Source organism: Silurus meridionalis, chromosome 24, assembly GCF_014805685.1.
Source record: "Silurus meridionalis isolate SWU-2019-XX chromosome 24, ASM1480568v1, whole genome shotgun sequence".
NCBI classification, from domain to species: domain Eukaryota; kingdom Metazoa; phylum Chordata; class Actinopteri; order Siluriformes; family Siluridae; genus Silurus; species Silurus meridionalis.
In genome coordinates, this window is record NC_060907.1 from 19,476,992 (window position 1) to 19,498,946 (window position 21,955).

The 21,955-nt window shown below is 36.6% G+C and overlaps 4 protein-coding genes across 8 annotated transcripts in view; all 4 read right to left on the bottom strand.

The window, feature by feature from the left end:
• Positions 1 to 123: 123 nt before the first annotated feature.
• On the bottom strand, positions 124 to 3,792 carry LOC124378169 (macrophage mannose receptor 1-like). Of its 2 annotated transcripts, none has more exons than XM_046837707.1 (6): positions 3,770 to 3,792; positions 3,340 to 3,389; positions 1,653 to 2,027; positions 1,150 to 1,488; positions 343 to 705; positions 124 to 237 (listed from the first exon to the last, which is right to left on the bottom strand). In XM_046837707.1, exons 2-6 carry the CDS (start codon positions 3,374 to 3,376, stop codon positions 233 to 235), a joined length of 1,119 nt encoding a protein of 372 aa, XP_046693663.1. In that variant the 5' UTR covers positions 3,377 to 3,389; positions 3,770 to 3,792; the 3' UTR covers positions 124 to 232. The 2 variants fall into 2 exon arrangements, with proteins under 2 accessions (XP_046693663.1, XP_046693662.1); XM_046837706.1 differs by having other exon boundaries at positions 126 to 259.
• Positions 3,793 to 6,184: 2,392 nt separating this feature from the next.
• LOC124378518 (C-type mannose receptor 2-like) overlaps positions 6,185 to 21,955 on the bottom strand; it is a 95,569-nt gene continuing 79,798 nt past the window's right edge. The window contains exons 1-6 of one of the 4 annotated variants that reach the window (XM_046838220.1): positions 9,534 to 9,615; positions 9,140 to 9,189; positions 7,913 to 8,296; positions 7,432 to 7,776; positions 6,704 to 7,066; positions 6,185 to 6,614 (exon numbers count right to left, since the gene is read on the bottom strand). In XM_046838220.1, coding sequence (XP_046694176.1) covers positions 6,610 to 6,614; positions 6,704 to 7,066; positions 7,432 to 7,776; positions 7,913 to 8,296; positions 9,140 to 9,189; positions 9,534 to 9,613 — 1,227 coding nt within the window. In that variant the 5' untranslated portion in view covers positions 9,614 to 9,615 and the 3' untranslated portion in view covers positions 6,185 to 6,609. Of the gene's footprint in view, positions 6,618 to 6,703; positions 7,067 to 7,431; positions 7,777 to 7,912; positions 8,297 to 9,139; positions 9,190 to 9,533; positions 9,616 to 21,955 lie in introns of those variants that run through there. The other 3 variants (XM_046838219.1, XM_046838223.1, XM_046838222.1) reach the window with 3 other exon arrangements.
• Positions 10,392 to 14,190, bottom strand: LOC124378524 (macrophage mannose receptor 1-like). Its single transcript, XM_046838232.1, has 6 exons — positions 14,062 to 14,190; positions 13,688 to 13,726; positions 11,684 to 12,066; positions 11,204 to 11,542; positions 10,663 to 11,025; positions 10,392 to 10,551 (listed from the first exon to the last, which is right to left on the bottom strand). The coding sequence occupies exons 3-6, from the start codon at positions 11,856 to 11,858 to the stop codon at positions 10,547 to 10,549; spliced, it is 882 nt and encodes a 293-aa protein (XP_046694188.1). The 5' UTR covers positions 11,859 to 12,066; positions 13,688 to 13,726; positions 14,062 to 14,190; the 3' UTR covers positions 10,392 to 10,546.
• LOC124378519 (macrophage mannose receptor 1-like) lies at positions 16,030 to 20,786 on the bottom strand. The gene is made up of 6 exons (XM_046838224.1): positions 20,676 to 20,786; positions 20,526 to 20,564; positions 18,569 to 18,946; positions 17,166 to 17,504; positions 16,605 to 16,967; positions 16,030 to 16,514 (listed from the first exon to the last, which is right to left on the bottom strand). Exons 1-6 carry the CDS (start codon positions 20,698 to 20,700, stop codon positions 16,501 to 16,503), a joined length of 1,158 nt encoding a protein of 385 aa, XP_046694180.1. The 5' UTR covers positions 20,701 to 20,786; the 3' UTR covers positions 16,030 to 16,500.

Sequence of the window (21,955 nt, forward strand, 5' to 3'; positions counted from 1 at the left end):
AGGAAGTGAATGACACTTATACTGCTGTACTTCTTCTATAACTGCATTTAAAGCATTTAACAATTAAATGAAGGAACATCTGAATAAAGGAGACACATTACGACCATAATCCCCCAAAAAAAAAAAAAAGAGGTCGGATGCTAAGGATATGTACTGTAGATGATCAGATATTCGATGTCTCTGCAATCTGACGTTGAGGAACATCATTATGGTGATGGACCACAGCTTGTCTTCAGTCTTCATGTTTAATAAAACATATCTTTTATGGTAAATGACCATAATAATGATGTATTTGTAAAAGTAAAAAAAGCAGATTCATGAAAAATGGCCACTGTTACTCACCGTCATAAGTAGAGCAGATGAAGTTGAGTTTGTAGCTCTCAGGCAGATCGATCCACTGCTGCGTTCCTCCAGCCTGAACTGCTCCACTTCTCTTCTCCTGGCTGCAGTCTTCATTCCAGGTCCCGTACCCCGGAGCCCAGTTCTGATAGCAGATCATCGATCCGTAAACCCAGAACCAGATACGCTGGACACAGTCGTGACGCAGACCGAGCCACACGTGTTCAGTGGAGGCTTTTTGAGCCACGTCCTTCACCCAGAGCTGCATCTCTTCACTGCGAACTGAGACCAGGTCATGATGATGGTTCCTGCAGTAGTTCAGAGCTTCCCACCAGCTCAGATTCATTTTAATCAGGATCAGGAATTCTTAAACAAGAACACATACAACTATTGTGCAAAATCTTTTTTTACTATTTTTTATATGTATTTTTTCTTGTTTTTAGCAAAACATTAAACCAGCAATGGAGTCTGGGATCTAAGTGGTATATTATGTATCATGTTTTTTTTATTTCTTTTTTTGGTTTTGAGTATTCCTAAACTTATTTAAGCAGATTTATACTCCTGCTTGTGCTTTTTTTTAAACAATCAATTTGTTATAAAATATATAAAGAAAAGTTCATTCTAAAAAAAACTGTATCGGGGAGAATAAATCATAAAAAACAGTACTTTCTTTAAAGAGAGAAAAAAAAAAAAAAATATATATATATATATATAATATATATATATATATATATATATATATATATATATATATATATATATATATATATATATATATGATACAATTATTTATGTATTTAATTAACTCACTCTCATGGCAGATGAATGGAAGTTGTTCTGTGCAGCTCACATCACTCCAGTAGTGTTGCTCAGACCCACTCACTGCTGCACATTTCAAATCATCTCTGGGTTTGTCAGAGCTCCAGTATCTGAATGAGGATTTACTCTGATCTGACCACTTCCAGGAGTCATTAAAGAGACCAATCCAAGACCTATTATTCACTGAATTTCGAGTAAGATTTCTGATCAATTCATTCCCAGCTTGGTTCCTCACACTGACCAGGTCGGTGTAGTTCTCTCTGCAGAAGGTCTGAGCTTCATACCAGGTCCTTTTTTTAATTTGAACGAATAAGTATATTGAATTCTTTCCTGAAAGACAGTTCATTAAAAAAATTAATTTCTGGCTAATTAAGTAAGTAATAACATCAGGCCAATCAAGGAAAAAAAAATAATAAACACATTATCTAGGAATGTATTATTAATGTAAAAACAATTTTATTTTATATCAGAAACATCTGTTGACAAATTCTTACCGTCATAACAAACAAAAGGTAACATTAAGTCGCATCTGTAATCATACCAAAATCCATTTTTTGCAATAACAGCACAGTGATCATTTCCTCCAGCATTGTTTGGTTCTCCACTACTCCAGTTCCTGTAAGTGTCTCCACCTTTGTAGAAAGTTTGAGACCACTTCCATTCCCCAACGCTCTCGCTCTTTAGACCGATCCAAGCTAGATTTGCAGGTTCCTTCTTCAGTGTGATATTCAGCTTCTTCATCTCATCCATGTTGCTGATGGTTGCCAGATCAGTATATTTGCCTCGGCAGTAAGTCTGAGCTTCGCTCCAGGTTTTATTCTCGTTCACAAAGTGATAGCGATGAGGAATGTTCACTGTTACACCACATACTACAGTGAGAAAAGTGATAGAAATTTAAATATTTATATTTGAAATAAAAAATTATATTAATTCATTAATAAGTGTAAATATTATCCAAAATAATTTTTGCATAGTCATCATAAATGAATAACTGAAGTGATTTGAAGTGAGTTCCTCTGCTATTGGCTTCTGCTTGCTGCTGCTTAAAAAACAAAAAAAATGACTTTTGGAGTAAATAAACGAGTTGTGATTGTTTAGGAGGAGAATCGATAGAAAATTGTAATGTGTACATGCTGACTGGTTTAACTGGCTTATGTCAGAGTAGCTGTGATGAACCATCACATAAGACCATTATCTCAAACCACAGAATCATTTGCAGCAATTTGTTCTACTGTAGTGATCCCTTCAATTGGAGGCCACTCTGTGCAGCTTGGGTGGTTCCATGAAATTCCGGATAAGAATGGGAGATTTGAGGATGGATTTCAACTGTAGTTAATGTCAACAGTCTCCTACACTGACTCAGGACTACAGTTTGCTTCTGATCTTCATCACTGTACTCCGCAACATCGTATATCTGCTACAAATGGACATACAGTGCAACCCAGATGAGGATGGGTCCACTTTTGAGTCTGGTTCCTCTCAAGGTTTCTTCTTTATGCCATTTTGGAGGGATTTTCCTTCACCACAGTCGCCACCGGCTCGCTCATCGGAGACAAACTTACACTTATAAAGAACATCTTCACTTTTAATCACCACATTATCTGTGTAAAGCTGCTTGGAGACAATGTTCATTGTTAAAAGTGCAATACAAATAAACATGAATTGAATTGGATAGGACTTCTGTGGAAATGGACAAGACATTTTAGGACACTTTTCTCGGCAGCAGTACGCTTTGGAAGCCCATGACCCTGTCAAGGGATGGATTTACATTGGACCCTTTTATTAACTAATAAACCAGGAACGCTGCTGCATCGTGTCATTCAAAAAATATATATATATTTGTTTATTTATTATTAAATTTTTAAAGATTGAGACTCTACAGTACTTATGCATCTTGATTGTAATCCCACAAAGCCACATCATGTCATGTTCCTGTTTGATCCCTGTGTTGGGGTTAAGAAGGAATTTTTGGGAGGAGGAAAACTGTTTTAAAACACATGGACATCAGCAGATTCTGGTTTCTACACCCACTCTTAACTTCCTAAACCATCCGCATAGGCGCATTGATAAACTTACACGAAATAGCAACAGAACAAAAAGTTAATAAATAAAAATAATAAAAAATCAGTTCAAGACCAAACAGGAAATCCAATTATTGACATAAAAAAATGAAGCACTAACCTGAGAAGAAAATGGTCACTGAAATAATCCAAAACATATCTGTAGGAAAACTGAGCAACATTTTTTATCAATGTACAGCATTAGAGCTGAGAAAAAAAAACAGTCTATTCTCTCTTTCTTTCTTTGTCTTTATTTTTCTTTCTGTCTTTTAAAAAAATGCAACCTGGTCATTTCCTTACCAAATAATTATTCATAAAAACAGACACTTTTCCTACAAGTCTTGATGTGAGTTGTTACTTTAGATATAATAATGTTTTAGAACATGAACATAAACGTACCTATTATTTATCTTACAGTTAAAACTACTGTCTGAGTCGTCTCTGTGCCGGCACTAATATAATGTACATCTGGCTAATTATCTTTAAAATAATCAGGTGTGATCTGATTATAAAAATATACATATATACATAAAAAATGGCAATATCCATACCTTATGTATCTCTGGTCCGCTTTAGCAAGGTGTGTGTGTGTGTTGTGCACCTAAACAAATGAACAAATAACTTCTTATAGAGCATCATTGTTCTCTTAAGACCCTCCCACACACTCGCTGTCCAAGATCCCGGTGCTGATAAACAGCAAACGAATAACTACTTTACATGAGTTTCCACACCCTGGTCATAGACAACATAGAAAAAAACACGTTTCACATTGTGTAGTTTTTACAGTTTAAAATGTTTGTAATTATTATGTTTATTTTATTTTTTTTTTTTTATACAATAAAATGTTCAACTCTTGCTACATAATTTGACTAATTCATAAAGGGATTAGCTGGAATATATTTGAATATTTAAATGTCCTTCTCCCCACATGTTGCTAATATGGCTCGTTCCTGTCGATCTCTTCTCTACAACATCCGAATCCTTCAGCTCTTCCCCTGAATGCTATTTTTCCACTGCAAATGATCCAAAACGCAGCTGTGTGGCTTGTGTTTAATCTGCCCAACTTTTCCCACACCACCCCACTGCTGCTCCTCCACTGGCGTCCAGTAGCTGCACATATCAGATTCAAAACACTGTTTGCCTACAAGGCCAAAAATGGATCAGCACCATCTTACCTCACCACACCTTACACTGCACCACGCTGTCTGAGATCCTCCAGCACTGCTCGACTGGTACCACCTTCTCTCAGAATGAGAGGTCAGTACACTTCAAGGCTCTTCTCTGTTCTGGCACCGAGGTGGTGGAATGAACTTCCCCTAGATGTCCGTACAGCAGAGTCCCTGATTATCCTCAAGCGACGATTGAAGACTTACCTCTTCCTGAAACACCTAAATTAGCACTTTCCAAGTTTGCTTTGTAGAATTCAGGAGTTATATTTATATTAAGATTGTAATCTTGCGTACCAGTGTGCAAACCCGATTCCGAAAACGTTGGGACACTGTACCAATTGTGAATGAAAACGGAATGCTATGATGTGGAAGTTTCAAATATCAATATTTTATTCCGAATACAACATAGATCACATATCAAATGTTTAAACTGAGAAAATGTTCGCATCTTCCTCTTTATAATGCGCCAAACGTTTTCTATGGGTGCATTTTCTTCTACGCAGCCATGATGTTGTAATTGATGCAGTATGTGGTCTGGCATCGTCATGTTGGAAAATGCAAGGTCTTACCTGAAAGAGACGAAGTCTGGATGGGAGCATATGTTGTTCTAGAACTTGGATATACCTTTCAGCATTGATGGTGCCTTTCCAGATGTGTAAGCTGCCCAAACCACACGCAGTCATGCAACCCCATAGCATCAGAGATGCAGGCTTCTGAACTGAGCGCTGAGAACAACTTGGGTTGTCCTTGTCCTCTTTAGTCCGGATGACATGGCGTCCCAGTTTTCCAAAAAGAACTTTACATTTTGATCTGACCACAGAACAGTTTCCACTTTCCACAGTCCATTTTAAATGAGCCTTGGCCCAGAGAAAACGCCTGCGCTTCTGGATCATGTTTAAATATGGCTTCTTTTGTGACCTATAGAGTTTTAGCCGTCGACAGCGAATGGCACGGTGGATTGTGTTCACCGACAATGTTTTCTGGAAGTGTTCCTGAGCCCATGTTGTGATTTCCATTACAGCAGCAGTCCTGTATGTGATGCAGTGCCGTCTAAGGGCCCGAAGATCACGGGCATCCAGTATGGTTTTCGGGCCGTGACCCTTACGCACAGAGATTGTTTCTGAATCTTTGGATGATATGATGCACTGTAGATGATGAGAACTACAAACTCTTTGCAATTTGTCTTTTTATACCCAATGTTGCAAATTGACCTAATAAGTTGCAAATTGGTCCTCCAGCTATTCCTTATATGTTCATTTAACTTTTCTGGCCTCTTATTGCTACCTGTCCCAACTTTTTTGGAATGTGTAGCTCTCATGAAATCCAAAATGAGCCAATATTTATCATGACATTTCAAAATGTCTCACTTTCAACATTTGATATTTTATCTATATTTTATATATAAGGGTGTCTGTTAATGTTGTAAATGTAAATGTAAACTGAAAGCTATATCTGTGTGAGCTTTGTTCCTCGTGTCACAAACTGGAGGCTACATTTTTTCATGAATTTGCATAAACTAGAACAGTAACCATAGAGTTGAATTTACAGAGTCTTAAATGTGATATTTGCACTAATGATGTCTTTTTATAATTAATTAATTTATTTGTTTGTTTATTTGGTTGTTTGTTTGTTTTGCCAAAAAAAACCAAACAGAACTTTAAAAATACCTAGAAATTTAGAATCCCTCTATGGTCCTGAGATCAGGGATACCAGAATAGTGTCAAACCATTAAGACAAGATTTATCAATGAGAAATAATCAGAACATGGCAGTAGAATAGTGGCTTCATAAACAAGTTTATTATTATTATTATCATGTATCATTTTTAGTAGTAGTTGTCATTCTTGCTTATTTATTTGATGAGAAAGAAAAGCCCAAGTACAATATCCATCATGTGATTCTGCAAATATCGAAAAAAATAAATACATTTGACCACAAGGAAAAAACAAATGTGAATCCCAAACAAGCTGTAATATCAGAAATCAGGTAAATACATTTCATCTTAACTGCCCATAAAACCCTGTAATAATAAGAAAAGAAATAATAATAATGATAATTCTGTAACAAGTTCATGCTACATGGAGTCTATAGAATTTACTGAATATTGTATTAAACATATAATGAAATGATATGGATGAACAGGATTCATTGTACCACAAATGTGTTGAAGATTGTAAAGAAGAGACTGCTGTAGATATACAGGTGAGGGACCGCAACATGTCTTCAGTCTTCTTAAATGAGAGAATGAAATATTAATTTCAATATAGAAATATTGTAAGAAACCAAATGAATATGAAAAAAGCCCACTGTTACTCACCGTCATAAGTAGAGCAGATGAAGTTGAGTTTGTAGCTCTCAGGCAGATCGATCCACTGCTGCGTTCCTCCAGCCTGAACTGCTCCACTTCTCTTCTCCTGGCTGCAGTCTTCATTCCAGGTCCCGTACCCCGGAGCCCAGTTCTGATAGCAGATCATCGATCCGTAAACCCAGAACCAGATACGCTGGGCACAGTCGTGACGCAGACCGAGCCACACGTGTTCACTGGAGGCGTTTTGAATCACTTCCTTCAACCAGAGCTGCATCTCTTCACTGCGAACTGAGACCAGGTCATGATGATGGTTCCTGCAGTAGTTCAGAGCTTCCCACCAGCTCAGATTCTCTTTAATCAGGATCAGGAATTCTTAAACAAGCACACACAATTATTATGTATTTTTTATTTTTTATATTTGTTTTTTCTTGTTTTTAGCAAAACATTAAACCAGTAATGGAATCTGGGATCTAAGTGGTATATTATGTTTTTTTTTTTTTGTTTGTTTGTTTTGAGGTTTCTTGAATTTATAAGCAGATTTATAGTCCTGCTTTTGCATTTTTTTAACAAACAATTTGCTATACAATTTATAAAGAAAAAGTTGATAGTTTTCATTCTAAAATAAGTATCAGGAATAAAAAATTATTTTAAACAACAGTACTCTTGTAAAAAAAAAATAAAAAAAAATAAAAAAATATATATATATAATAAATAATATATGTATTTAATTAACTCACTCTCATGGCAGATGAATGGAAGTTGTTCTGTGCAGCTCAGATCACTCCAGTAGTGTTGCTCAGACCCACTCACTGCTGCACATTTCAAATCATCTCTGGGTTTGTCAGAGCTCCAGTATCTGAATGAGGAATTACTCTGATCTGACCACTTCCAGGAGTCATTATAGAGACCAATCCAAACACCATAATCTTTCACTGCAGTTTGAATAAGATTTGTGATCAATTCATTCTCAGTTTGGTTCCTCACGCTGACCAGGTCGGTGTATTTCTCTCTGCAGAAGGTCTGAGCTTCATACCAGGTCTTTGTTTCATGAATGAATGTATAATTATCCCTGCTGTTTTTGCCTGAAATAATCCAGAAAAGTACAATAACTACAAATCTTTAAGTTTGAAAAACAGTAAACACTGAACAGTTACAATTCAATAGTCTACTATCATTTAATATCATTGGCATTTATTAACATGTATCTGAAAACTGTACCTTCATAACAAACAAAAGGTAACATTAAGTCACATCTGATGTCAAACCAAAAGCCAGTTTTTGCAATATCAACACAGTGTTCATTTCCTCCATTATTGTTTGGTTCTCCACTACTCCAGTTCCTGTAAGTGTCTCCACCTCTGTAGAAAGTTTGGTCTGCCAGAGACCACTTCCATTCCCCAACGCTCTCGCTCTTTAGACCGATCCAAGCTAGCTTTTCAGATTCTATCTTCAGTGTGATATTCAGCTTCTTCATCTCGTCCATGTTGCTGATGGTTGCCAGATCAGTGTATTTGTCTCGACAGTAAGTCTGAGCTTCGCTCCAGGTTTTATTCTCGTTCACAAAGTGATAGCGATGAGGGATGTACGCCGGTACACCACATACTACAGTGAGAAAAGTGATAGAAATTTAAATATTTATATTTTAAATTTAAAAAATATATATATAATTAACAGTAAATATTATAAACCTTTTTTTTGCATAGTCATTAAATTGCTAAATAATTGATCATAAATAATTAACTGAAGTGAACCTCTGCTATTGACTTCTGCTTGCTGTTAAAAGAAAATAGATAGAAAACTGTCATATGTACAATCTGGCAGGTTTAATTGGCGTATGTCAGAGTAGCTGTGATGCATTGTGTCTTTTGAGACAATTATCTCAAACTGCAGAATCTTTTGCAGCAGTTTGTTCTACTGTAGGTCTTCTGTGGAATTGGACAAGACATCCAAACACTTTTCTCCGCAGCAGTACGCCTTGGAAGCACATGACCCTGTCAGGGGATGGATTTACATTGGACCCTTTTATTAAGTATTAAACCAGGAACGCTGCTGCATCGTGTTATTCGCAAAAAAAAAAAAAAACGAGGGCATTTTCTATTTGTTTATTTATTATTTAAAATCTCAAAGATTGAGACTCTACAGTACTGATGCATCTTGATTGTAATCCCACAAAGCCACATCATGTCATGTTCCTGTTTGATCCCTGTGTTGGGGTTAAGATGGAATTTTTGGGAGGAGGAACAAAACGGAGGAAAACTGTTTAAAACACATGGGCATCAGCAGATTCTGGTTTCTACACCCACTCTTAACTTCCTAAACCGTCCGCATAGGCGCATTGATAAACTTACACGAAATAGCAACAGAACAAAAAAGTACATTTATAAAAAAATTCAGTTCAAGACCAAACAGGAAATCCATTTATTAACATAAAAACGAAGCACTAACCTGAGAAGAAAATGGTCACTGAAATAATCCAAAACATATCTGTAGGAAAACTGAGCAACATTTTTAATGAATGTTACAGCATTAGAGCTGGGAAAAAAAAAAAAAAACACAGTCTATTCTCTCTTTCTCTTTCTTTTTCTCTCTCCGCCTCTCAAAAAATGCAACCTGGCCATTTTTTACCAAATAATTATTCTTAAAAACAGATACTTTTCATACAAGTCTTCATGTGAGTTGTTACTTTAGATACAATAATGTTTCAGAACATAAACGTACCTAATATTCATCTTACGTCATTAATATAATGTACATCTGGCTAATCAGCTTAAAGAAAATCAGCAGTGCTCTGATAATAAAAATATACATAAATACATTAAGAAAAGGGCAATATTCATACCTCATGTATCTCTGGTCCGTTATAGCAGGGTGTGTGTTTTGTGTTGTGCACCTGAACATAAAGCACTTATTATAGAGCATCACTGTCCACTTGAACCCTCACACACTCACTGTCCAAGATCACAGTGCTGATAAACAGCAAAATATAACTAATTTGCATGAGTTTTTACTTCCTGGTCATAAACAGCATAAAAAAAACACATTTCACGTGTAGTTTTTACAGTTTAAATTATATGTAAATTTAATGGTTTTTTTTTTTTTTTTTTTTTTTTTTTTATAAATACAATCAAATGTTCAACTCTTGCTACAGAATTCAACTTTCCAGCTCCTACTGACTAATTCATAAAGGGATATTTTTTACAACAGTGTACAACTTGAAATATATTTAAATAACTGAAAGCTATATCTGTGTGAGCTTTGTGCTTGTGTTACAAACTGGAGGCTAAATATTTTAATGAATTTCCATAAACTAGAGACGTACCCATAGAGTTGAGAGAGTCTTAAATGTGAACTTTGCACTAATGATGTCATTTTTTCAATATGCATTCATTTATTTATTGATTTATTTATTTATGCGTGTGTTTTGCCGGGAAAAAAAAATAGAGCTGAAAAAATACCTAGAATTTTAGAAACCCTTGTATGGTCCTGAGTTCAGGTTTACTGAAATAGTGTCAAACCATTAAGACAAGATTCATTGATGATAAATAATGGCAGGAGAACAGTGGCTTCAAAAACAAGTTTATTATTATTATCATAATAATCATAATAATAACCATAATAATTCATCTTAACTGCCTATAAAACCCTGTAATAATAAGAAAAGAAATGATAATAATGATAATTCTGGAACTATAAAAAGTTCATGCTACATGGAGTCTATAGAATTTACTGAATATTGTATTAAACATATAATGAAATGATCTGGATGAACAGGATTCATTGTACCACAAATGTGTTGAAAATTGTAAAGAAGAGACTGCTGTAGATATACAGGTGACGGACCGCAACATGTCTTCAGTCTTCATGTTTAATGAAACATATATTGGTGGTAAAGAGAAAGAAATATTAATTTCAATATAGAAATATTGTAAGAAACCAAATGAAAATAGAAAAAGCCCACTGTTACTCACCGTCATAAGTAGAGCAGATGAAGTTGAGTTTGTAGCTCTCAGGCAGATCGATCCACTGCTGCGTTCCTCCAGCCTGAACTGCTCCACTTCTCTTCTCCTGGCTGCAGTCTTCATTCCAGGTCCCGTACCCCGGAGCCCAGTTCTGATAGCAGATCATCGATCCGTAAACCCAGAACCAGATACGCTGGGCACAGTCGTGACGCAGACCGAGCCACACGTGTTCACTGGTAGCGTTTTGAATCACTTCCTTCACCCAGAGCTGCATCTCTTCACTGCGAACTGAGACCAGGTCATGATGATGGTTCCTGCAGTAGTTCAGAGCTTCCCACCAGCTCAGATTCATTTTAATCAGGATCAGGAATTCTTAAACAAGCACACAGTGAATTTAGAGAACAATGTGAATATCTCTACGTAATTTAATATAATGTAAAGATTTTTTTGGAGATTATTCTTATTTATTAAGCAAAATGTGTATATAGTTTATGATATAAAAACAATACCCTTAAAATGAATTAATATCGTGTTGAAACATTTAACTCACTCTCATGGCAGATGAATGGGAGATTCTGGCTGCAGTTCACATCACTCCAGTAAAGTTGCTCAGACTTATTCAGTGCAGCACAGCTGAAACCTCCACTGGGTTTGCCGGAGCTCCAGGATCTGAATGAGGAATTACTCTGATCGGACCACTTCCAGGAGATACTAAACAGACCAATCCAAGCCCTGACTGAAACTGACATTACGCTCATGATCTCATCATTCTGAGTTTGGTTCCACACTCTGACCAGGTCGGTGTAATTCTCTCTGCAGTAGGTCTGAGCATCATACCAGGTCTTTTTTTCATTAATTAATACGTATTTATTTGAGGTTGTGTTTTTTTCTGAAAAACAGTTGATTTATATGAATAGATAATGTGTGGCCAATTCAGATTTTAGTGATTAAAAATTTAATAATCAAGAAAACAAAATAATAAATGCACATATATATTTTATGTAAAACAGCTTGTTTTGCAAATTCTTACCATCATAACACACAAAAGCTAATAAATTCTCACAATTGTTGTCATTCCAACAGCCATCATTAAACATTTCAACACAGTACTCATTTCCTCCGAAGTTGTTTGGTTCTCCACTATACCAGTGCATGTAAGTGTTTCCATCTCTGTAAAAGTTTGGTCTGCTACAGACCACCGCCATTCCCCAATGCCCTGTCTCTGTAGACCAAACCAAGCTAGCTTTGCCGTTTCCATCTGCAGTGTTTTATTCAGCTTCTTCATCTCAACAATGTTGTTGATGGTTGCCAGATCACTGTAACTGTTTCGGCAGTAGGTCTGAGCTCCAATCCAGTTTTTGTTCTCATTCACAATGTGATAGCGATGAGGAATGGACGCCGTTACAACACAGACTACAGTGAGAAAGAAATGTAAATATTCATGGCTGAACAATAAATATTTAAAAGATTCATATTAATTCTTAATAATTTTTCGATGTGTCAATGTATAAACTTTTCCTGAACAATCTTCAATTCCTGTTTTCATTTGTTAGAATTTCCCATTTCCATTGTCTGTGTTTCTTTTTTCTGCCTTTATTTCTGTTTAAAGCAGTCAGTGGAGGCCTTTCACAGTGGAACTGTGAAGAAACAAACTAAAGAAATCACACCAAGGAACAGAATTGATGTAATATGGTTAGCATCTGGCATTCGAGCCCTCACAGTGTGGCGAGTGGGTGATGACTCCGAGACATAGTCGCAAAGCTAATGCTAAGGCTCAGCACTACTCTTACCCACTTCAGGTGTCTAACAAGTTTGCTATTCTTAGTGATTCAACCATTGAGAAACCAACTCAAAATTTCAGATTTTATGAGACTCTATTCTAAGGCACTTAAATGTAGCTAGGCCTTTAGGGTCACCATCAGCGCAGGTTAGGTGTATACCAGGGCAGTGGAGGTAACAGGTCAGCTTAGGTTTCTAGTACAGGCATGCCCAGGTTCACGATCAGAATTTCTTACATAGGCATATAATCATGAGATCATTTAGTCAGCTATTAAAAGTAACAGAATAGTGGTGTGTAAATGAGCAAAGGCGATGTCTGATGCAGTAGAATGCTCTGTCCCCATCCCAAAGCTGATAACAGGTTATGGTTGCTGTGGTCTGACAGACGAGCTGCTTAAAAAGATCAGAACAGGGCTTGTTCAACTGTGACTATCCAGAGCCAAGGCCAGGTAGCAGACAAGAAGGCTAAACCGACCATCTGCTCTCTGCACTAAGTCATCACTCAGGGTGCATTATATTGAGACTGTGTCTGTTCTAATATGTAAAATAATTTCACAAAAAAGTTTGTTTAAAATGAAATAGATAAAGCTGAATGCACAGCCAGCGCCTAAAAATAGGATTGCTGAACTTTTGCTCTGTTGTAAGCACTGATTATAAATGTATTGTGTTTAACTGAAACATTTAGTAAAACAAATGAATGTGTAGCATTAAATAAAGCTAATCTTCCTGAATATAGTTACAGTTACCAGCCCCTTCTAGGCTTTACACCAAAAAATAAACAAAAATGTAACACATTAATTGTCTGTGATTTTCATTCATAAATCGGAAGGTGATTGGACCCACTCATAGTGGTAGAAACACTTGACTTAAGTCTAACATTTGGATTAAATATAAAATATACACTCGTCGTCCCACAGGCTGAAGTTATATCTCCTTTAACATCTGATTCGGCCATAGCGTATCAAGCATTATAGATTCTAGACTAAGAGGATTTTTCCTCTCAGATTTCTTTCTTTCAAATCTTTCTAAAACTACACTGTACATATGCATCTTTTGATTGGGATCCCACAAAACACAGCATAATCTGTGAAACTCGAAGTTCACGTTTGATCCGTGTAAAAGGATCAATTTTGGGAGGGAGGAGGAACAAAACTGAGCAAAAAGAAAAACAGGAATAAATGGTCAAAACAGATTCAGTGTAAAAGAAAACATAGAAATGTCTGCATTGGCATGAAAATAGAGCACATCCACTAACCTGAGAAGAGAAGGGTCACTGAAATGAGCCAGGCCATGTCTGTAGGAAAACCAGCATTAAAATTTTAGAAAGGGTCTGTCTCTCTTCCTTTGTCTTTGTTTTTCAGGCTCTGTCTCTTAATGCAACCTGGCCATTTTAGTAAGTGATAAAAATATATTTTTCATACAAGTCCTAATGTAAGCTGTTAGTATAGAAATCATAGTGTTAAAATATGCACATAATTATACCAATTTTTTTAGCTCACAGCCAAAACTACTATCCAAGTCGTCTCCATGCTGTTATATAAATATACAATGTACACCTTCTGACCAATCATCATCATCATCATCATCAGACAAATATCCATATATACATAAAAAATGTAATATCCATACCTCATGTATTTCAGGGCCGCCACACCCAGTGTGTGTTGTGTGTTGGGAACATGAGCATAAATAGAGATCTTATTATACAGCACCATTGTTCTCTTTAAACCCTCCCACACTCTATGTCTGAGCTGCCAGTTCTGACAAACAGGAAACTATTTTACTTGTTTCTTTTCACCAATCAGAAATGATATAAAACAAAGACTCCACCCCCTTTTTACTTTTCACATAGTGTAGTTTTCGAGCTTTGGATCTGAAGTTCTTTGTAATGTTAATATTTGATTCTTAGAGACGACTGAACAGCAATTTTCAACTTTTGCTCCAAACTTTAGAACTCCTCATTCTCTCTGTGTTTGCTTTGAAGGAGTGGAACGTAGCGTAGTGCCAGTGTTTACATTTATTAATGTATTTATTTGACTTAAATTAGACAAGCTTTGAAATAATTTAGAAATTTTGATTCCCTCGTTTGGTACTGAGCGTAGGGTTAATTGAAAAGTGTCGAACCAATTCGATGTCTGTTGGTAAAACATTAGAACCCGTCACTAAAACAGTGGTTCCAATAAATAAGATTCATTATTGATTTTTTTTACTCTTCAAGACTATTATGGAAATAATAATCGGTATTGCGGTTTAATGTTGTTGGCAGGATTATGGACTGGGTCTTGGTTTTTCACAAGCCAATGTACAGTGCATTGTAATGGAGAGTGTGTTAGAGAAGTGAAGAAAAGAGTGCAGGCAGGGTGGAGTGGGTGGAGAAGAGTGATAGCAGGAGTGATTTGTGATAGAAGAGTATCTGTGAGAGTGAAAGGGAAAATTTATAGGACTGTGGTGAGACCTGAGATGTTGTATGGTTTAGAGACAGTGGTGTTGAGTAAAAGACAGGAGGTGGAGCTGGAAGTGGATGTTAAAATAGTGTAAAATAGTGGCTAGAGGAAGATGTTGAGGTTTTCGTTGGGAGTGACGACGATGGACAGGATTAGAAATGAGTTTATTGGAGGGAAAAGAGTACCGGTAGTTGTAGGACAGGGCATGTAGGATGTTTTGGAGACAAGGTGAGGGAGGTGAGATTGAGATGGTTTGTGCAGAGGAGGGACATGGCGTATATCAGTAGGAGAATGCTGAGGATGAAGACACCAGGAATCAGGAAAAGAGGAAGATCAAGGAGGAGGTTTATGGATGTGGTGAGGAAAGACATGAATAAGGCAGATGTTGAGGATGGGGGGGTATGGAGACGGATGATCCACTGTGGCGCCCCCTAATGGGAGAAGCCAAAAGAAGAAAAAGAAGAATGTACCCATGGGAGTTTCAGTTTAGGGGAATCTGGGTTGGAGCCACTTTGGTGGTGTTTAGTAACAATTCTATTTATTTTGTCTTTGGTTGTGCACTTGCACACTTCTATTATATTATAGAATTGCACAATTCTGTTTACATTTTTCGGTTTACATTTTTCTGCTACCGTGCACCTTATTCTGTCACGACAGGTTTTACTGGCGGAGCTATTGCTATTTTTATTTCTATATTTTGTGTATTGTCCTGCACTGTCCTGTGTTGTCTTTTGCACTGTTTGCACCAGTTGCACACATGCACTTTACGTGGCGGGGATCTTTAGTTCCTGGCCCTGTGTTCTTCTGTTCTGTGACTGTTGTTTTATGTTGTTTTATGGAGCACCTGGGTTCAGGAGGAACGTTGTTTCATTTCACTGTGTACTGCATCAGCTATATATGGTTGAATTGACAATAAAAGCTTCTTGACCTTGACCTAAATGTTACAACCACCTCAGCTTTTATTACACAACAACTGTACATCTTCTGTTACCACACTTATTGAATTACTTTCTGTTTTTAATTAATTGATCCACATACTTTAGTTTTAGTTTGAGGACCAAAAAAACTCTATACATGACCCTAGGTTTAATATTTGTGTGTGATTGAATGAGTGAAGTGTAACACAGAGGCAACGAATACAGGGATAAGAATATTGTGTACAAGTCGATTTTTTTTTGATGCAAACTTTCAGTCTTCAGTCATTACAGTTTACACTGTTACACATTAAAAATCAAGTGAAAAAAAATCCAGGTAGAATATCCACCAACATGTGATTCTGAAACATCTAAAGAAGAAACCCATTAGTCCACGAGGAAAGAAAATTAATTGCATTCCCAACAAGTGTCAAAAATCAAGAAAATAAATGTCCCCTTAACTGCCCATAAAACTCTTTTCTCTAACCTTGATTATGAAAAAATAAAGTATAGAATTATAACTTTAAAAATATTACAAGTTCATGTTGCATTGATTTTATAGAATTTACTGAATATTATAATAAACAAATAATGAAATGATCTGGATGAACAGCATGTATTGAAAATGATAAATGAGAGACGGCTGTAGATCTGCTGATGCTGGATACAGATGATGGACCACAACTTGTCTTCATGTGTCCAGTCTTTGTTTACTTAAACAGATCTTCATGGCAAATGAGAGAAAAAAAAATATAGAATTATAATAAAGAAGCGGCTTTAGAAAAATAATGCAATAATAAACTCTGAGACTCACCGTCTTTCAAAGAGCAGATGAAGTTGAGTTTGTAGCTCTCAGGCAGATCGATCCACTGCTGCGTTCCTCCAGCCTGAACTGCTCCACTTCTCTTCTCCTGGCTGCAGTCTTCATTCCAGGTCCCGTACCCCGGAGCCCAGTTCTGATAGCAGATCATCGATCCGTAAACCCAGAACCAGATACGCTGGGCACAGTCGTGATGCAGACCGAGCCACACGTGTTCACTGGAGGCTTTTTGAGCCACGTCCTTCACCCAGAGCTGCATCTCTTCACTGCGAACTGAGACCAGGTCATGATGATTGTTCCTGCAGTAGTTCAGAGCTTCCCACCAGCTCAGATTCTCATTAATCAGGATCAGCGTGTCTGTGTAAATCAAATATTCAGTAGTAACAAAATCCAGATCTAAGTTCTGAATCCAATCTGAACATATGTTTTATCGCAAGGTCCATTTTCTATTGTGTTGATAAAGTGTATTCTAAACAATATCTCATAATCTAAAACAGTATGAATAATTAATTTTTAAAAAATTGCATTTTGCTGCAAAATAATTATTTTTCTTACTTTCATGGCAAATGAATGGGAGTTTTTCGGTGCAGTTGCCGGTATTCCACTGGTGTGGCTTCGACACAACCACTACACCACAGTTAAAATCTCCACTGACATTATTCTGGGTCCAGTATGTGAATAAGGATTTACTCTGATCTGACCAGGTCCAGGAGTCATTGTACAGACCGATCCAAACAGAATAAGAGGACTTTGCAACATTCCAGACCTCCATATACTCAGTTTGGTTCCTCACACTGACCAGGTCGGTGTATTTCTGTCTGCAGTAGATCCGGGCATCATACCAGGTCATTGCCACATTAACAAATATGTATGTATTAGTGCTTGTGTTCTTTTCTGAAAGAAAATTAATTGATGAACTTATTTTTTTTTTTAATTCATGGCTGACACTGCCATCAGAAATGTATCAGATTTGTCTGAATGGCAAATAGATATATTATTAGTTAGTATATCTGTTATCATTATATATATATATATATATATATATATATATATATATATATATATATATATATATATATATATATATATATATATATGTATTGTATATTATTTTTGTTATTTTTCCCCAGCAAGTATTTACAACCCTGATTACAAAAAAGTTGGGACCCTGTGTAAAATGTAAATAAAATCTAAACGTTTTTGGAGAGGAATGTTCTCCCATATGTGTCTGATAGAGCATTCTAGCTGCTTAACAGTTCTGTGTTTCCTTTGTTGTATCTTTGAATTCATGAAGCGCCGAATGTTTAAATGGTGAAAGGTCTGCAGGCAGTCCAATTCAGCACCTGGACTCTTCTACTATGAAGTCATGAGATTGTAATCATAGAAAGAATAGAGATTTGAAGGGTGGAAGCAGTTGTTGCTCTAAAACCTGTCTATACCATTTAGCATTGACGGAGTCTCTCCAAATATGCAAGCTGTAAAAGTAATTAACATTTCAATTCATCTGAACACGCAATCCGGATCATGTTCACGCATGCCCACTCCTTTTCATGATAGAAATTCAAACTGCATTTATGCATGACATGATAAACTGTTTTCTATGTTTTCTAAAGGTGTTATTGAGCCCATGCAGTGATTTCCATCACAGAATCAGGCCTGTTTTTAATGCAGTGCTGGATTTAAAGCAGTACATTCAAAAGTGGTGCAAACCAAAAGCAGGCCATATAGTAACTCAGTTAAAAACGGTTATACAGAGTCAACAGTTTGTGGTGTCATTACGGACGAAGGTATATTAATCAGTATAATTAGAAATAGTGGCTAAAATGATAAAAAAAATTTCATTTGCAATTCAGACAAACCTGATGAGTTTTTAGAATGATAAATAAATTATTTTCCTAGGCATGATTATGCTAAAATTTATTTGGTCTCTTTTATCTTTAGTATTAAAAGGTACTTACCTGCATAACACACAAAAGGCGTTAAGCTGTTACAGTAGCAATCATTCCACAAGCCATTATCTCCAAACATTTGAATACAGAACTCCATTCCCAACCAGTTGTCTGGTTGAGTCGCAGACCATTTGGTGTAATTGCCATATAAGGCTTCATTTGCCAGTGACCACCGCCATATCCAGGTGTCTTTCCTCCGTATTCCAATCCAAGCTTGTTTGGCAGTTTTATCCTTCAGGATGTCACTTAGCTTGTTTAGCTCAGTCATGTTGTTAATGGTGGCCAGATCGGTGTATTTCTCTCTACAGTAGGTCTGAGCTTCGATCCAGGTTTTATTTTCATTGACAAACCGATAGACGTGTAAAACATATGCCCCTGTGCAACACGCTAGTGTGCAAACCAAAAAAAGACATTATTATGTAGTGCTAAGCAGCTATTAAATATGTCAACAATGTAAATGACAAATATTTAGTTCCATATTATTGTAAATGTATATACAAAGAAAATAAAACAGTACTGTTTAGAAAATCGTTGTATTCGTAATGTTTATTGGAAATGGCCCCATTAAATGCAGGTTTGTTAATTTTCCCTTTTGGGGAACCCAAGTTTTAGAATTTGTATGTGTGTTTAACATGTGCTTACAGTAAAGAGTAGTTTATTTGTTTACTATGGCTTTTTATATCATATAACACTTACAGGTTACTTCAACAGAACACCTATAATGTATAATGCATAGAATAATGTAGATGTAAATCAAATTAATGTTCATTTCTAATTAGAAAAGGGGAAAACGCATGAGATTTCCGTGACTTGGACCATGGCATGGTTGTTGGTGCGTGGCAGACCAGGAACCAGGAAGTGTTAAAATTGATGACTCAAATCAAGGTTCATTTTCATTGTTCCATATACGCAGTATAAAAAAGAACAAATGTTAGTATGGACCAAGGTGCATAAACAGTGTACAGTAAGAGTAATTATTAGACATAGCGGAGTTAAGATGTGGGGTACGAGGTAAATTCGATAAATGAGGTTGAAATCTAAGTAACGTATGTATAAAATGCGAGTGCACAGTCAGAGGTGACCATGTGCAAGTGTGTGCAATATCCAGTGTGCATATTTTAACAGAATGAGGGGATGACTGTAGTACACAGTAAACAATTTAAGTCCCTTAGTCTAAATGTGCTACAATGTCCAGTGTGTATTTCCGATGCACAGTAAAGTGGTTGAGTGTGAGTGTGTGTTAATGTCTATGTTTGGGGCTCTGGCAGTTTGAGAGAAGAAGCTGTTTCAGAACCTTGTAGTGCGGGTCCTGATGCTTCTGAACCTACTGCCTGATGGCAGGGTCTTGAACAGACTCTGGGGGGTGAGACGGATTATTCAGAATAGCAGAGGCTCTTGCATCACTTGCAGTGCCCCGGATAGCTGAATCGACCTGTTATTTGAACCTAGAGCCATTCAAGTTTTTATGGTTGTAATGGCAGGAGCTACTGCCTGGACTATAGTTGCAATTGCACTCTCTATGACAAGTGTTAAAAAAAATGCGCCAACGTAGGAGCCGCCATGTCCATGCACCACCGTCTTAGACCCTAACCTGTACTGTATTTTGTCTCGGCATTAAAACCTTTGTGTGTTGTGCCCAAAAAACTCATCAGTCAAACTATCTTCCACTTCAACCCATGTGTAAAGCAGATCTTCATGGAGCTGGCAATATGCACAGGGGCATTGTAATGCTGAAATAGGTTCAGATGTGCTAGTTCAAGTGAAGGAAACCTTAATTCTACCATATCCAAAGACCTACTATACAATTATATGCTTCCAACAGAGGCTAAAAATGTCAGGTTGTCCCTGTACTTTTGTCCATGTAGTGTCCATCTGCAAGCCTTAATGATCATATGGTCTTAAATCACTTATGATCACTTTCTCTTACACACACACACACACACATAGTCATTTTATGTACACTGACCTGAAAAGAGCAAGTTGAGTGAAATGAGATGAGCCATATCTGTAAGGAGCATTACAAATATTTCAATACATTTTCTCGTATGTATTCAAAATATCATTGCACAGACAAAAGACTCCTGCATTTCTATGGAAAAATGCAAGATCTTCCTACCTGTGATGTTTCTCCTGTACTGCATTTGTACTGCCCCTGGACATAATGTTAGTTTATGCCAATGATTTGCATCTGATTTTAGAATTCATACCTCATTTGTGTGATCTGAACAAAACTTAAATTATAGATTTGCCTCTATTAATCCCTCCCATCCTTTCTCCATCACTGTCAAACAAAGGTTCCAATAAACAGGAAATATTATTACTGTGAATGTGAAAAAAGAAGCCTTGTTATTCACGCTGCACATTGTTTATTACTTTTAGCTTTTTGCATACTTCCATAGAATCAGATCATATCTTTGTGTCTTTGTTCCATAGAACATCATGTGACCTATTCAGGGTGGTGGTGTGGCTTTTGTTTTATAGGGAATTTTTTGAATATTGCACCACAATATCTGTGCGAAGTGTTCATATGGAGGATTTTTTATGCACCTGAATACACTTTATTTGTAAAATAAAAAAAGTTTAGAAAGATGTCCATCTTTTTAATGTCACTTTTTGTGTGTGTGTTTTTTTGGTGTGTAGCTTAGCATTAATTAGCTGCATTAATAATGATGTCAATCCTCATAAGGATAATAGCACAAACATGTTATGTAAAAAGTCCTCATAAAGTCATTGTGTGTGTGTGTGTGTGTGTGTGTGTGTGTGTGTGTGTGTGTGTGTTTATAGCTTTAGCTTTCTGTTTAATTCACAAAATGTATAATAATCACAGTAAAAGGTCCTCACATAGATATATTAACAATGTGTGTGTGTGTTTTAGAGACACCCTCACAAGTCCCCAGAAATATGTATGTGTGTGTTTATAGGGACAACTTGCCTGCCTAATGGGGACCCTGGATATTATAGGGATTTTGGAAACATTTAGGACATTGTCAAATGTGTGTGAGAGGGTGACTTTTGTAAGTGTATCTGTGCAGTTGTGTGTGTGTGTGTGTGTGTGGGGTGTATGGGTGTAAGAGAGCGATCAAATTGTTAAATCAAAGACACAAGTTCTTAGAAATGCATATGTGTGTCTTTTTACAGGGACAGCTTGTCTGTCTTATGGGGAACCCAGGGACAGATTTTTGAAGTTGCAGTTTATGGTGTCATGGCTTGTAGGATTTTCTAATGTCAATTGGCAGATACCCTTATATCCAGTTATCTCAGTTCAACAGCTAACCAAATAAGGGTTAAGGGCCTTGCTCAAGGGCCCAGTATTGGCAGTTTTGTTGTGCTAATTAATTCTGAATTCTTGTTTTTCTGTCTATAAAATTTAAGTCTTGGGTGTCTTTTGATTCTACA

Bases quoted from the DNA above. Each gene is read 5' to 3' on its own strand.
- LOC124378519 (XM_046838224.1), bottom strand. From the start codon at position 20,700: ATGCAGTACAGGAGAAACATCACAG. The intron at 20,565-20,675 runs GTAGGAAGATCT...TGCTCCTTACAG, and splicing joins GTACAGGAGAAACATCACAG to ATATGGCTCATCTCATTTCA. The intron at 16,968-17,165 runs GTAAGAAAAATA...TGATTTACACAG, and splicing joins CCCATTCATTTGCCATGAAA to ACACGCTGATCCTGATTAAT.
- LOC124378524 (XM_046838232.1), bottom strand. From the start codon at position 11,858: ATGGCGGTGGTCTGTAGCAGACCAAACTTTTACAGAGATGGAAACACT. The intron at 11,543-11,683 runs GTAAGAATTTGC...ACTGTTTTTCAG, and splicing joins AGCTTTTGTGTGTTATGATG to AAAAAAACACAACCTCAAAT. The intron at 11,026-11,203 runs GTGAGTTAAATG...TGCTTGTTTAAG, and splicing joins CCCATTCATCTGCCATGAGA to AATTCCTGATCCTGATTAAA.
- LOC124378169 (XM_046837706.1), bottom strand. From the start codon at position 3,376: ATGTTTTGGATTATTTCAGTGACCATTTTCTTCTCAG. The intron at 2,028-3,339 runs GTTAGTGCTTCA...TTCTCACTGTAG, and splicing joins AGTGACCATTTTCTTCTCAG to TATGTGGTGTAACAGTGAAC. The intron at 706-1,149 runs GTGAGTTAATTA...TTCTTGTTTAAG, and splicing joins TCCATTCATCTGCCATGAGA to AATTCCTGATCCTGATTAAA.